The 14,909-nt window shown below is 63.2% G+C and overlaps 1 protein-coding gene across 1 annotated transcript in view; it reads right to left on the reverse strand.

Annotated features, from left to right (window-relative positions):
* The window catches only part of Fbln1 (fibulin 1), a 61,067-nt gene that overhangs the window by 21,206 nt on the left and 24,952 nt on the right, over positions 1-14,909 (reverse strand). Inside the window, exons 10-14 of the mRNA XM_048339817.1 lie at positions 14,516-14,644; positions 13,902-14,027; positions 12,784-12,903; positions 10,949-11,080; positions 9,614-9,737 (exon numbers count right to left, since the gene is read on the reverse strand). Of these exons, the coding sequence (XP_048195774.1) occupies positions 9,614-9,737; positions 10,949-11,080; positions 12,784-12,903; positions 13,902-14,027; positions 14,516-14,644 (631 nt within the window). The remainder of the gene's footprint in view (positions 1-9,613; positions 9,738-10,948; positions 11,081-12,783; positions 12,904-13,901; positions 14,028-14,515; positions 14,645-14,909) is intronic.

The following is a 14,909-nucleotide window of genomic DNA, read 5'->3' on the forward strand; positions in this document are numbered from 1 at the left end:
TGGAGTATCAGCATTTTGACCTGTGTCTTTCCTTACCCAGAGGGACACTTGGCTGGGGTTTATTCTTTTTTTCTAGTAACGCACAGCTGACCATCTCTAAGTACAGTTATATTCAGAGACCCTGCAGTCCAGACTTCTGGGTATAAATAGGAAAGCAATTCAACCAACAAGGCCCATCTTAAAGTGCTCTAGGCTGAACTGTGTCCCTCAACAACAACAACAACAACAACAAAGCTATTTCCAAGTTGAAGCCATGGATGCGAAGGTCGACGCAGACGCAGAGTCAGACGGCCAAGTCGTACTGGAGCCGCGGACTCAAGTCCCCAGGGGGGGAGGGCCGCGTGAAGACCCACGCGCAACAACGGCAGCAGGACAAAGGCCGGAACTGGCGTGCTGCGACCACAGGCAGGGTGGCCAAAGGTGGCTACTCGGTCCCCAGAGGCTGAGAGATGGCACCCGAGGCAGGGGCAGGGGACCCAGCTCTCTAAGGGCCACTGGACATTTATAACATCATTCGCCTCCTCCACCTCCACCCCCCACCCAACCCCCCACTCATCTATCCATTCACTCTCTCACCTACCATCTACCCATATCTACCTACTCCCCCATCTGACCATCCATTCACCTACCCATCCAGCCATCCATCCGTCTACCCATATCTACCTACTCCCCCATCTGACCATCCATTCACCTACCCATCTGTCCAGCCATCCAGCCATTCCATCTACCTATATCTACCTACTCCCTCATCTGACCATCCATTCACTTACCCATCCAGCCATCCATCCATCTACCCATCATCAACCTACTCCCCCATCTGACCATCCATCAATCCACCCATCCATCCATCCATCCATCCATCCACCCATCCATCCATCCATCCATCTACCCATATCTACCTACTCTTCCATCTGACCATCCATTCACCTACCCATCCAGCCATCCATCCATTCATCATCTACCTATTCCCCCATCTGACTATCCATTCACCCTCTCGCCTGCCCAACCATCTGTTCTTCCATCCATCCGTCCGTCCATCCGTCCTCCCACGCACTCACTCATCCCAGTTCGTCCTCCATCCCCATCCATTCATCCACCCACCATTCCATCTGTCTATCCCTATGTCCATTCAAATATTTATTGAGCTCTCTCTCCGAGCCAACCGTGCCAAGTGTGCGGAGGATGCAGACACTGAGCAGACACAGTTCCCTGAGTGGACCGAGCCCACAGCGCAGTGGGCAAGCACGTGGCGGGAAGGGCATTCAGCCCCAGCGGGCCAGGCACAGGACGGTGGGGCAGGCTGGAGGTGGGTAGCGGCCTGGAAGGCCAGGTCAAGGGCGTTAGACTGTGTGGGCTGCAGGGGGGGAACCAGAGACGGGTGGCGGTGGATCTGACTGGTCAGAGCGGGCCCAGCCTTCAGAGTCCGCTGCTGCGGCCGAGAGCACGCCCCGGCAGTGGGACGTGAGCCGGGGCGGATGCGTGGGAGGCAGGGCAGGAGGCTGGAGGGTGGCTGGCCAGAGGCTCACTGGCCGCTGTGGCCCGCGCTGGGCGGCAGGCGGGGGCCCCCCATTACCAGTGGCTGCAGGCACACCCCGGGTCCCGGCAGGGCCCCCTTGCTGCGTCCCAGCCAAGCATCGCCCCCGCACGCTCTCCCTCCGCGGGCTCGGGAGGAAGCCCTGCTGGGGGCTGGCTCCTGGCTGGGAGGCGGGCAGGCCCTGGGATCGGGCGGAAAGAGCTGGCACCGGCCTTCCGGGAGCTTCCGGACGGGGCGGGAACCGCAAATGGCAGCTAGCTGGCTGGCTGCCACGGAGGAAGGGTCGGGAGGAAGTGTGGGTATCGGGCATAATCCACGGGGCTCTGCCTCCCCCATCCCCCAGGGCTTACACTCCACGCGCATGGAGGTAGTGGCCGGGCATGGTGGCTCACCCCTTTAATCCGAGCGACACACACACACACACACAGGTGAAGAAGATCAGGAATATTACAGTTCCTGGACAGCCTAGGCCACAGAGCTAGTGAGACCCCCATCTCAAACAGCGGGCTAACGAAGCCCGGTCGTGTGTGTCTGTGGTCCCGTTCCAAGGGAGACCATAAATGAGAGGAATAGGGTCCACGCTAGCCTGAGCAAAAGGAAAAGAAAGGGTGTCGCTCTATCGAAACACGAACCTAAAGCAAAAGCGAGCGCGGAGTGCAGAGGGCTTGCCTAGCCAGTGCGAGGCCCTGGGCTCGAACTCCAGAACCACCGGAAGGGATGGGGGAGGCGGGGGGGGACTCGTTCCAGCCGTGACGGGGCCTTTGCTGGAGGAGGACGGACCACCCAGGCGCCCGTCATCCCAGGTACTCAGGAGGCTGAGGTCTGAGGATCGCCGCGGGAGGCGAGCCCAGGCAGGAACGTCCCTGAGAGGCTTATCTCCAGTGAACGACACCAAAAAAGCCCCACGTGGAGCCGTGGGTCAAGCGGTAGAGCACTCGCTGCCAGCACGGAAGCGCGGGGGCAGGCCCCGATGGAAGTGTTTTAAACAAATTAAAAGAGACAAAGTAGAAGAGACGCCGGGTCGTGCGCACGCCCGCCTGTGTCCTCTGCCTCTGTCTCGGCCGGAAGGCCGCCGCTCGAGTGGCCCCTGAGCTGGGGCCTCCAGAACCATGATAAAGTGACCCAACTTCCAGGCGTCGTGTCACGGCGTCAGCCAGGTCTGAGCAACGTCAGGCCGTGGACCGAAAGCGCGTGCGTGCAGAGGGGCTGAGGCAGCCAAGCTTGAAGAACCGGCCTGAGGAGCGAGCGCCGAGGCCGGGCGGGGGATACCACGCGAGGCCCGGGCCGCGTGCGAGCACTGAGGCCGGGCGGGGGATACCACGCGAGGCCCGGGCCGCGTGGGGGCACTGAGGCCGGGCGGGAGACACCACGCGAGGCCCGGGCCGCGAGGCCTTACGATGTACAGTGAGGATCTGCGGGGCCAAATGGAAAGGAAACCGCAGAGGGCTCGAGGCGGGGGCTGCGAAGGGCCCCCCAGTTGCTGAGTGGCGAATGCACCATCAGGAATGCCGAGCAGAAGCTGAGGGGCCCGGGGAGGACGGGTGGACTGGAGTCATGGCGGCGGGGGCGATGGGGAGGGGGAGGGAGAGCAAGGCCCCCTGGCTCCGACGGAGAGTCCCCAGAAGAGGCCCCGAACGCACCGGGGCAGGAACCCCACTCATTCAAGGCCCAGCCAGCGCACAGGGTGTCTTTCCAGAACCAGAGGCCTGGGTCCTAGCCTAGAACATTCTGTCTCGGTGACACACCCGTCACCTCAGTTCTCCGAGGTCAACAGAAACAAGGAGGACCAGCTCCAGCCCGGTCTCCCCCAGCCTGGCTCTCCCCCACGCGGGTCCCCTTAGGGAAACCGCCCTCCCCTCCATCAGCCCGGGGCGGGGGGGGGGGACCCAATGGGGAGCCACGGCTCGGCTCGCCCCCGGGGGCGGGGACGCGCAGCTCCTGACCCGGCCCAAGGAAACCACGGCGCGCGGCACGCAGTGTGGGATGGCTGATGAGACTTTATTAGAATCCCGGGGCGGCGGGGGAGCGGGGGGGGGTGGTGCGGGGGACAAACGGGACGGGAGGGCGGCCCCGTGGGCGCTCAGAGCTCGGGGGACACAAAGATAAAAAGCTTGGCCACAAAGGAGCTGGCGGTGCCGTGCCGATAGAGGTCCATCTTGACCGTCAAGAGCAAGTCCCGGGGTTCGGGGATGGGCCGGGCGAGGGCCACGACCCCGCTGTGGTGGTTCACCTTCCGGGTGGTGAAAAAGCCCTCCTCATTGCCACCGGTGATGGCCAGCTGCATGCTGTCCCCGGGGACCGCACTGGAGGGGCCCATGCGGAACACCACGGCGGGCACGTGGATGTTGGTGGGGAAAGAGAGGTGGTAGTAGGTTATTCTCAGGGGTAGCGCGGAGCACTCCAGGTTCTCATGGCAAGGCAAGCGCTCGCAGCGGCTGCAAGACAAGTGCACAGAGAGACAAGACCAGGGTTAGGGCCGACTCAGCAAGCGGAGGCAAGCGGGGGGCGGGGGGGGGGGCTCCTAGCACCCCTCCAGCCCGAGCAGACAAGGCAAAGGGGACCCCCTCGCCCACCCGGAGCGGGTGGTGCAGGCCGGGATCAGCCTCTTTCGTCACACTCGGGGGGGGGGGGGGGTGGGCGCTGGTGGCTGGGGTCAAGGGTCATGCTCAGGGAGAGGGACGCCCCCTTCTCATGGTGGAGTCCCCCCTGTATACCCAGCAGGTACACCTGAACTCCAAGGGGCATCCAAGCTCCAAGCCCCTCAACCAGACAGAGAGCGGGGCTCCGCGCCCGGGCGTCCTCTGGCTGTAAGCAAGGCACTGGCGACGGCCGCTCTTTTTCGGATGAGGAAACAAGTTCGGAGAAAAGCGCGTTCACAAGGTCCCGGGTGAAGGGAAGGAAGAAGGGGCGGAGGGAGAAGAGGAGACCGGCTACGCAGCTTTGGGTTCCAGGCCCAAGTTCCTGTCTCTGTGCGCAGCTCCGAGCTCAGAATGAAGATGACAGGATCTAATAACTAACTTCCGGTGGCAGGAATGGGGGGGGGGGTGGCGAAGAGACAGGGTCTAACTTCCTGGGACAAGTTCCAATGTCCTACGACACGAGGGAGAAAGGCCCTGACTTCCTGTGATAGGACAGAGACTTCCTGTGACAAGATTGACAAGTTCTAATCCCCTGTGACAGGACGGAGATAGGCTATAACTTCCTGTGACAGGAGAGAGACAGGTCCAAACTTCTGGTGACAGAACCGCGATAGGCTCTGACTTCCCGTTACAACATGGAGACAGGCTCTCACTTCCCGTTACAACATGGAGACAGGCTCTCACTTCCTGTTACAACATGGAGACAGGCTCTCACTTCCTGTTACAACATGGAGACAGGTTCTCACTTCCTGTGACAGGTCAGAGACAGGCTCTGACTTCCTGTTACAACATGGAGACAGGCTCTCACTTCCTGTGACAGGTCAGAGACAGGCTCTCACTTCCTGTTACAACATGGAGACAGGCTCTCACTTCCTGTTACAACATGGAGATAGGCTCTCACTTCCTGTGACAGGTCAGAGACAGGCTCTCACTTCCTATTACAACATGGAGACAGGCTCTCACTTCCTGCGACAGGTCAGAGACAGGCTCTCACTTCCTGTGACAGGAAGGAGACAGATTCAAACTTCCTGTGACAGGACGAGGATAGGTTTTATCTTCCTGTAACAGGATGGTGACAGAAATGATCTTCTGTGTCCTGATGTCCAAGCTTTCCACACGCTAAGGACGGTGTGACGGGAAGTTCAGCAGCCATGAAGCTGTGGCGCCCCACGGATGGTCTGTCCCTGCGCCTGAGTTTGGGTTCTCCGCCCAGGGACATTGTCTCTCCTGGTCTCCACCACATCTCCCTAAAGTAAGCACCAAACGCGAAGGTGTGCTGAGTCCAGCGGATTCACTTTGCACTTGGTACTTAAAATGGAGGACTCAAGTTTATCCGGGGTGGGAAGAAGCCTTTGGTATTTGCCGTTCTGGCTCTGGGAAGGCAGAGCCCTGGGAGTAAGTTTGCCGCATGGCGCCGAGACCTGAGAACCAAGACACCGCCTGGCAGGGAGCCTAGGGCCAGCACTGCTGGGGCCAGCTGTCCTGTCCCTAACCGCGCCAAGTCCAGGCCGAAAGCTCTGAGACGGGGCCTCCGAGGGGCTGGGAACCGGGGGGGGGGGGGGGGGGGGCGGAGAGCTGGCGGGCGGCTGGGGTCTGTGAACTATACTGCTTTGCAGTGCCAGGTGCCAGCTCTGCCCTGTTCACATCACAGTCCCCAACGATCGTGTCAGCCAACCCCGGGAAGACGGAAACCTTGAGAAGATGTGAGCCTTGTCCATGACCCCATGGTCCACCGTAAGCAAAAGACTGAGGTTCAGCCTTTCTCCCTTCAAAGCCTTTACACCTTGCGCACACGCGCGCGCACACACACACACACACACACACACACACACCCCTCTCCCCATTCACCGCTGCTATGCCTTGGGAATGGCCAGGCCACTCCTGGCCAGCAGGTGGCGCTAGAGTCCCCCTCGTGGGTTTCCTAGCATTAACTGAGCAGGTGGAAATTAAGGGCGGTAATGTGCACACAATGTCCTGGTCCAGCTCAGGTGGCCATCAACACACTGGGCAGAATTCTAGACACTCCTCCCTCCGCAGGGCCTTCACACGCAATCCCAGAGCCCTGCCTCATGACCTGTTCTTGGCGGGCTCTTAGCCAGCCCACCTGCCACCCAGGACCCGGCCAGGGCTCGAGCTTTGTCACCTGTACCCAGCACCTTACTAGGTGTTTTGTAAATGGCCTTGGTTTCCCCGCTCTGCCACAAACCTATGGAAACATCCAGAAACCATAGCCAGTGTGCCTGGCAGACGGGCCGTTGGATTCCGGATGGTACTTGGATCTTCGTCAGCCGCGATGCCCAGCTTGGGGCCAGTCTGTCAATCCCAAATCTACTACGGAGCAGGACACGGTCGGTGGGCCCGGCCCTGAGCGCCGGCCAGCAATGGGGACCAGGCTCCCAGATTCCGGGGGGGGGGGACAGCACCCCACATTTCCACTTCACACGTGTCACCTCGGCACCCCAGTTCTGCGAGGGTCAGCAATAACCGTCACAGAATGCCCGGCGGCCCGGCCGCCCCCAGCGGGCGTTTCTCCAGCGTGCACGCTGGTCATTCTGCAGAGAAACAGGAGAGCCGGCCGGCCAGGGCAGGGCCGTCGAGGACTCTGCTTGTCCAGAGCAGGCCAGAGCTGTCCACCCCCTCGCGCGGGGAGGGCCGTGAGGTCTGAGGGCCTGCCGATCGTGGGCTAGCCTGCCACGCCGACCGTGTTGCCACCAGGGACGTCACCTGGGCAAGAGGACGCCTCGAAGGGGGGGGGGGAGGGGGAGCAAGGCAGAAAGGTGGAGAAGCACGCGAGTCCTACATCCTGCCCGTCGGAGCCCACGCCTGCGGCACCCGCGGCGGGACATAGCCCGCTTTCTACGCATCCCTTCCACACTCGAAGCCCACTTTCTGAAGGACACACGGCGAGTCACGTAAGAGGCTTGGGATTTTGTCTTTCCTGGGGGCGGGGGGATGATGTGGAGATCTGAACTTAGGGGTTCCTGTTTTCCAGGCAGGCGCGCCCGCATCGGAACCACGCTCCCGGCCCGTATGGCTATAGTTATTTCTCCAGTAGGGACTGGAGTTTCAGCCTGGACGGTCGGGACCACATCCTTCCCTCCACATTTCTACCCCCGCGTGGCTGGAGGCCAGCCGGGCCACCGCCACACCCGCCTCTGGGGGGGGGGGACACGGTTCAACGGGGTGAACCCAGGGGGCGGGGCCCTCGCCGCCGGGGCCCCTAGAGCAGCGGGAAGACGACATCGGCACCCCGACCTGTAACGGAGACCGAGGTTCCACGTGCTCAGATGTGTGAAACTCAGCGAACCCGACTTCGAATCCCTCCTTCAAATGCCGCGGGGAACCCCCCCCCAGGCTCGGGCGAGGCCGAGCTCCTCCCTCTGCACCCCATCACCCCAAGCTCAGAGGTGGCTCGCCTGAGCTCGAAGCCACCATGACGGCCGCCTCTGGCCTCCCGGAGCCCCGAGAGGGAGCCCACCGTGACCAGCCGGGGCCTGGGACTTGCTCAGCGGCTCAGAGAGGCTCCGCCCCAGCCTGCCAGGCCGCCCCCCCCGCCCTCACCCCGCGATTTGCGATGTGACACTCATGCCAGCCTAGCGCTGCCAGGCCCGTCCCGGAGCCGGGCACAGACACTGACTTTTGTTTTTTTTTTTTCCGAGGTAAGGCCTGGCTATGCAGCCCAGGTTAGCGTGAGACACGCCAGCTTCCCGTCTCTGCCTCCTGACTGCGGAGACCACACACACTCTCTACCCTGCCCGGCCAGGCTCGTAAGGGACCAAAGCACACGGCAGGCATGGCCACGCTGAGGACACAAGAGTGAAACGCTGAGGCACAGACCCTCTGAACACCGACTGGCTTAACACCACCAGCTCCAGGAAGTGGAAACATGAATTGCATGGGAGGGGGAGGGGGAGGTGGAGGTGGGAGGGGGCGGGGGGAGGGGGAGGTGGAGGGGGGAGGGGAGAAGGGATCTGTGGACCAGTATCGTCTCCAGACCTGCTGCTCGCAGAGGGACAAGGAAGAGGAAGTGACGAGACTGGCGTCAGAAGGGCAGGCAGGGAGGAGGGAGGATGGCGGGAGGGACACTCCGTCAAGACACCCTGTGTGGGGCGCTGGCACCCGGTTCAATGTGCACCCGTGAGCGTGAGCCGGGTCGCCTGGGGCGCCGGAGGGGCTGGGAGAGGTGGGGGAACCCTGGGAGATGCCCTGTCCTCCGACACGGATGCCTTGAACCGAAACCCCTCTGCACAGCTACTCAGAGGAGCGTTCCTTTTTTAACTTTAAAATTAGAAAGCTGGGGGCTGGGAATACGGCCTAGTGGCAAGAGCGCTCGCCTCCTACACATGAAGCTCTCGGTTCGATTCCCCAGCACCACATATACAGAAAATGGCCAGAAGCGGCGCTGTGGCTCAGGTGGCAGAGTGCTAGCCTTGAGCAAAAAGAAGCCAGGGACAGTGCTCAGGTCCTGAGTTCAAGACCCAGGACTGGGGAAAAAAAAAATTAGAAAGCTGCACCATGCACATAGAGGTGGATGCGTTAAATAGTAACCCCTTGAACCGCCATTTGTAAGTTCAAAAAACAATCAATTAAAAAAGAAAATATGCTGGGCACACCGCAGATCGGCGGCTGGCTGGCAGGCAAGCCAGCGCCCAGGGAGCAGGGAGGGCGGCTGGGAACCGCAGAACCCACGCCCACCCGGGCTGAGCCAGGGACACCGCGGCCCGGTGCACGGGCGGAGGAAGACGCCCGTCCTCGGCAGGAGGGCGGCCGCCCGGAGCCCGGAACGGGCACAGGGTCAAGGAGCCACCGCCGGGAGACGCAGGCCGGCCGCCGTCCACCGCGCGCTGCTCCCCACGGCAGGGGGCGCCCCTGGAGTCGGGGACGACAGACCCGGGTCACCGGCTTTCAGGGTGCCGGGCAAGTGCTCCACCGTGAGCCGCAGCCCCGCCACGCCCCCAGTGACACCCAATGAGACCGAGCAGCGTGAGGGCGGTAGGGAGAGTGGGTCCCGGGGTCCTGGTAGACCCCGAGGAACGACGTCCTGACCGTCACCGTGGAGGCCCGGGAGCCGGGGGCGCGGGCTACGGCCCCAGGGACACGGCGGTCAGGGGTCGCCCAGCCTCCAAGCCCCACAAGCCGCGTCGACGCCGGGTTTCCAGCCCACACGGCGTCAGCAACGGCTTCCCTGTACCACGGCGCGTTCTGCCAGCTGCACGCCACCGACGAGGAAACCGAGGCCCGGAGCGCTTACCCCGGCCGCGCGCTCAGCCTGCCACCAGGTCCGCAGGCTCCAGGTGCTTTCCCGGTCACCCCCGTGCCCTCCTGATACCGGGCTCCCGGCCTTCAGGGCCCTCATGAGGCCCAGGGAGCTGCTGGCCCTCGGGGCCTCCAGGAACGCAGACAGACAGACAGACAGACAACAGGGGCCCGCAGGACTTACGTGTCTGCGGAGCGGCGGTAGTTCTCGGGGCACTGGAAGGACAGGCAGCGGAAGCCGCCCTGGATGTTGAAGCAGGTCTCGTTGACGGAGCAGTTGTGGATGCCGGTCACGCACTCGTCAATGTCTGCGGGGGACGCGGAGGCGTCTCTAACCGGCCCCGCCCGTCCTTGCCCTCCCCCAGGAATGGCCCCCGTGTCCGCTCTCTTAAATTCAGGACGTCGCGGGTTCGTGGACCGACCACGCAGGCATAGCGCTCGCTGTGCCGTTTGTGCTCACGGGGCGCGGGGACCAGCCGTGGTCACACGCTCTGCGGCACGGCCAAGCTCGGAGCCGGGCGGGCCCCGGCGGGCAGGGAGGCGTCAGAGCCCGTGCGCTAGCTGCCCAGAGACCCAGGGACCCAGGGGCGCAGGAGGTCAGGGGCCGAGCCACCGGCCCCGGCGGCGCGCACGCAGGAACCGGGGCCTCGCTGCGTCCACCTCGCCCCGGCCGCTGGCGCCATGACAGCCCGGCGGGATGAGAAGCAGGTGGGGAGTCCCGCCCTGGGGGGCCCTGGGAGGTGGGGCCTTCTCCCCCACCCCAGACTCCCCAGAACCGCCCAATGATGGGGCCCGGGGGCAGCTGTTAAGTCATACCCGAAGTCTGTCCGGGACAGAAAGAACCCTGCCTCCCTCCTCTGAGGGGCCCCTGCTCAGGAACGCGGGCCAGACCCCAGGCTGGGTGAGGGGGCCCTGCCGGGAGAAGGGAAGGCAGGGGCGCCATCCCCCCCCGCACCCGGGGAACACCGCGGCACTGCCTGCCTCGCGAGTCACCGTCTTCATGACCAGAGATGGCACGAGGGGGGTCTGGGGCGGGGGGGAGGGGGTGCTACCGGAGCCCCTGGATCGACAGCCTCATCGGAGGCGAGACGGCTTCTGGGAGGGGCTGACGGCCGGGCGCACCCCGGTGAGTCCGCTCCCGGCGCGGGGCCCACGCACCTGCCAGGGTCATTCGCTCACAGATACGTAGTTAGCGCCCCTCAAGTCGTGTTGCAGTGACCCCGGAGTGTTCTCAGAAATGGGGGCTGTGACCCGGCGTTGTCTCCACCCAGGCCCGGCCCAGGGCGGCCACCACCGGTCCCAGGACTACATGGGCTGGTCCGGGCCTCGCTGACCCTAGGCCGCCGGCGCCAGGCTCGGGGCTGCTGGGGCAGAGTGGGTGGGCACCGGCGCCCTGCTGAGGAAACCTTGCGCGGATGGGCGTCCTTGGTGTGCGAGACCAGGCCACGCCCCTCCAGGCAAGGCTGGAAGCGCCCCCAAAGGCCAGGGGTGGGGCGGGGCCCCGCCACATTCCGCTCACCTTGGCAGTTGCGGCCATTGGGGGCCAGGCGGTAGCCGGACGAGGGGCAGCTGCACTGGAAGCTCCCGGGGACGTTGATGCAGCGGTAGGAGCAGATGTGGCCGCCCGTGGGCAGGGCGCACTCGTCAATGTCTGCAACGGCAGGGCCGGCCCTCAGCATCCGGGCACTGCCCGGCCCGGGGCCCGGTCTCCCCAGGCCGGGGCCGGGCTCCCTGGCCCCCGGGTCTCCCCAGGCCGGGGCCGGGAGGCAGCCACGCAGGGAGGCTGAACCAAAGCCTCAGGCGTTGGTAACTTCAGACACCATCACGTCAGAAGGGGAAACTGAGGCTGGGGATGGGACTAGTCTGTCAGATGGCAAGTGTGGATGGTAGGAAGAAGATGGAAAGCAGAGAACAGCTTGGGAAAGGATAGTAAGAATACACACCTCACGCCAAAATACAGGTCGGGTACCCCTCAAACCAGACGCTCGGCGCGTGAAGTTCTTCAGCGGTTATTTTAAATTCTGGACTATCTCCGTTTCCATTATGACACAGCTTACAGGGAGGAGCAGGTCTCACCACAAAGCTCCTTTGTTATATGCTGAAGGGGGCCCTAGATAGTAGTTTTAGGGTCCCCGTGTTTTGGCCGTTGCTCATCTCATAAGACTTCAGACGGCCAGGCACCATATAATGTGAGCTACTCATAGGTTGAGACTTGAGATCGCAGTGGAAAGTCAGCCTAGGCAGGGAAGTCCCTAAGACGGTGATCTCCAGTTAACCAGCCAAAGCCAGAAATGGAGCTGTGGCTCACGTGGTAAAGTACCAGCCTTGAGTAAAATAAAGCTCAGGGCCAGCGCTCAGGCTCTGAATTTAAGCCTGGGGATCTGTATTCAAAAAATAAAAAAAAAAAGATGAGGTATCGGGTTTTCCACTGTGCAAGTGTGCGGTAAGTTCCGGATGTTGGGGCATTCTGGACCTGGGGGTTCGGGACGGCACTGCAGTTAGCTCTCGGTGCACTTCCGTTGCCACCTGGCTTGTTTGTCCAACCGCCTGGGAGGGGCCAGCCCAGGCCACAGGAGGGAGAGGCTTAACAGAGCAGAGGCAGGGCTGGCTCTGGGGGGCACAGCGGCCTCTGAGACCCTCTTCACCTCAGCCCTGTGCCTCTGCCACGCCCAGGACCTGTGTCTCAAAGTCCCTACCACTGCGTGTGTATTCAACGCGCATGGAGCTGCGGGTGGTGCCACGGACCCTAATCCCAGCTACACGGGAGGCGGAGGCAAGACTTTAAGGTCAGCCCAGGTGAAGTCAGCGTGACCCAATCTGGAAACCAAAGGCCTGGCTGGGCATGTGGGTTCACTCCTGTAGTCCCAGCCACTCTGGAAGAGCGGAGGGTCACAGTTCAAAGCCAGCCAGAGAGACACATCTGTGAGACTCTTACCTCCATCCAAACACTAGTAAAAGGCTACAAGCAGAGCTGTGGTTCAAGTGGCAGAGCACCAGCCTTGAGCAAAAAGCCAAGCAAGAGTGCAAGGCCCTGAGTTCAAGCACCAGTACTAGCCCCCCAAAAAGGGGGGGGGGAACTGAAGGGGTCGTGCACTTGCCCACATGTGTATGAGAGCTTGGGCTCAATCCTCAGTATGAGGAAAACACAAGAGCAATGTGGGGGTTGGCTAGTTCCCTCCCAAGCCTCGCCCTCGACCCAGGCAAAGTCAGGAAGTAAATCTGCCCCAGGAAAGCCTCGGCCCAGCTCCGAGTGTCAAACAGCGGCTCTGGAAACCCCTCTGCGGATTCTGCAATGCAGCAGCAGCGCGGGGCCAGGCCGCCCCCCCCCCCCGTCCAGCATGTGGGCCCCCTCACCTTCGCAGGTGACCCCGTCCACGTCGCTGAGCTGGTAGCCTCGCCGGCAGTAGCACTGGTAGGAGCCGTAGACGTTGGCGCACTCCTGGCTGCAGGGGCTGCTGTGGCACTCGTTCACGTCTGAGAGAGGGGGTCCCCGGTCACCACGCAGACAGAGCCGGGCCGCAGATCCACCCCCACCCCCCCAGAGGCCCTCGCCCGTGCCGTGGGGACACGGAGCGGAACTCCTGCCCCCCCCATCCCCAGCTGGAGAACACACTGCAGAGGAGGCTGGGCTCTGACCCGGATGGAAGACCCCACCCTGCCACGGCACACCCCCTCCACCAAGGAGCCCGGGGCCCGGCCCCTCGCTTCCCCCAGCCGAGTCAACAGACGCTCCCCCCGACGGCAAGGCTCTGAGCACAGACGCCTCGCAGCAACTCCCTTTGCCCGGAGCAGGTGTTAGCCAGTGACTGGTTACATCTGGCCCGCCACTTGCTTTTGTTAATAAAGTTTTATTGGGACACATCCATACACAAAAAATACGTTACAGCAGCGTAACAACAGATCGTGCATGGGTGGAAGGCTTAAAGCAGCTACCATAAAGACTTGTAAAGAAAAGGTTTTCAGTCTTTGGCCTTGAGGCCCTGCCTATTTATTTCGTGCGTGCGTGCGTGCGTGCGTGCGTGCGTGTGTGTGTTCCTGTGGCTTGAACTGAGGGCTCGTGCTTCTTTGGCTCAACGCGAATGCTCTACGCTTGAGCCCCAGCTCCTCTTCTGGCTTTTTCCGTGGTTAATTGGAGATAAAATCCCATGGACTTTTCCTGCCTAACCCGGCGTCAGATCACAATCCCCAGACCTCGGCCTCCTGAGGAGCTGGGACCGCAGGCCTGAGCCTCGGGCGCTCGGCTGTCTCCCGCTACTTCTGAGCAGGGCGGGGCGGGAGGGAACGTCCCCCCGCCTCCCACAAGGTGTCATCTCCGTGGCCCCGACCCCCACCCAGCCACGACCCCCACAGCCGCCAGTCCGCCCTGCCTCAGCTGGGGGCGCAGCCCCCGCCCCCCGACGCCACCTTCCCAGGGGCTGCCCCGTGCGGCTGAGGACCTGGGCCCCCCCCCACCCGCCCCCAGACGCCCTCACCCTCGCAGGAGCGGCCGTCCACGGAGAGCCGGAAGCCCGCGGAGCAGCTGCAGTGGTAGGAGCCGGGCGTGTTCTCGCACTTGTGGCCACACAGGCGCCCGGGGTAGCGCTGGCACTCGTTGATGTCTGCAACACAGGGCGTCTCAGGGCCGTCGCCCCAAGCCTTCCCACCCCCGGCTCCAGCTTCACGTGGCGGGAGGGGGGCAAGGCCGGGGCGCTGCACAGCGAGGGTCCCCGGAGGGGGCAGCTGCCCACCTCCCCGGACACGCTGGCACTGTCGGGGTGTGCTCTGAGCCCACTCGCATCATCGTCTGCTTCCTACCGCCCGGGGTCCCCCCCCCCCACCTTGCAGGGCAGCCTTGAGGCCAACTTTCAGACAATCACTAACGGTTGCTGTTTGTGGCCCTGGGCTCGAGTCTCAGAGACACAGACACTGCCCGTCCAGGGGCCACCGGGGCGCAGCACAGCGGCGGCCAGCAGGGGGCGCCCGACTCGGGGGGGGGGGATCTCTGTCCTTGGATGTCCTGAGCTCACGACTGAGCTGACATCTTCCCAGGGGTCAAAGGCCATGACCCCCCCCATACTTCCTGCCGGGCCCCCTCCCCCCCACCTACCCACGCATGTCCTGCTGACGCCGTCGAAATAGAAGCCGGCCTTGCACTCGCAGCGGAAGCTGCCGGGGACGTTGGTGCAGCGGTGCCCCGGCCCGCAGGGCTCGGCGGGGGGCGAGCACTCGTCCACGTCTTGCGGGGAGAAAGAAGGACCCGTGAGAACGTGCTCCCGAGGAACGGAACACGAAGGTGCTCCATTCCCGCGACACGCCACACGCTGACCCCAGGGAGGCGGGAGGGGCCGAGGTAAGGAGCGCGGGGGAGCGGGCAAGCGGGGCTCCCTGGGGTTTTGGGGGGAGCGGCAGGAGCATCGCCTCTGGATTATGAGGCTTGTGAAGTTGGGGCCCGCTCAGGAGAGCTGGACGGTAGGCTGCCGGGGAGCTGAGAGCGGGCAGGT

Source organism: Perognathus longimembris, chromosome 1 (assembly GCF_023159225.1).
Source record: "Perognathus longimembris pacificus isolate PPM17 chromosome 1, ASM2315922v1, whole genome shotgun sequence".
NCBI lineage: Eukaryota > Metazoa > Chordata > Mammalia > Rodentia > Heteromyidae > Perognathus > Perognathus longimembris.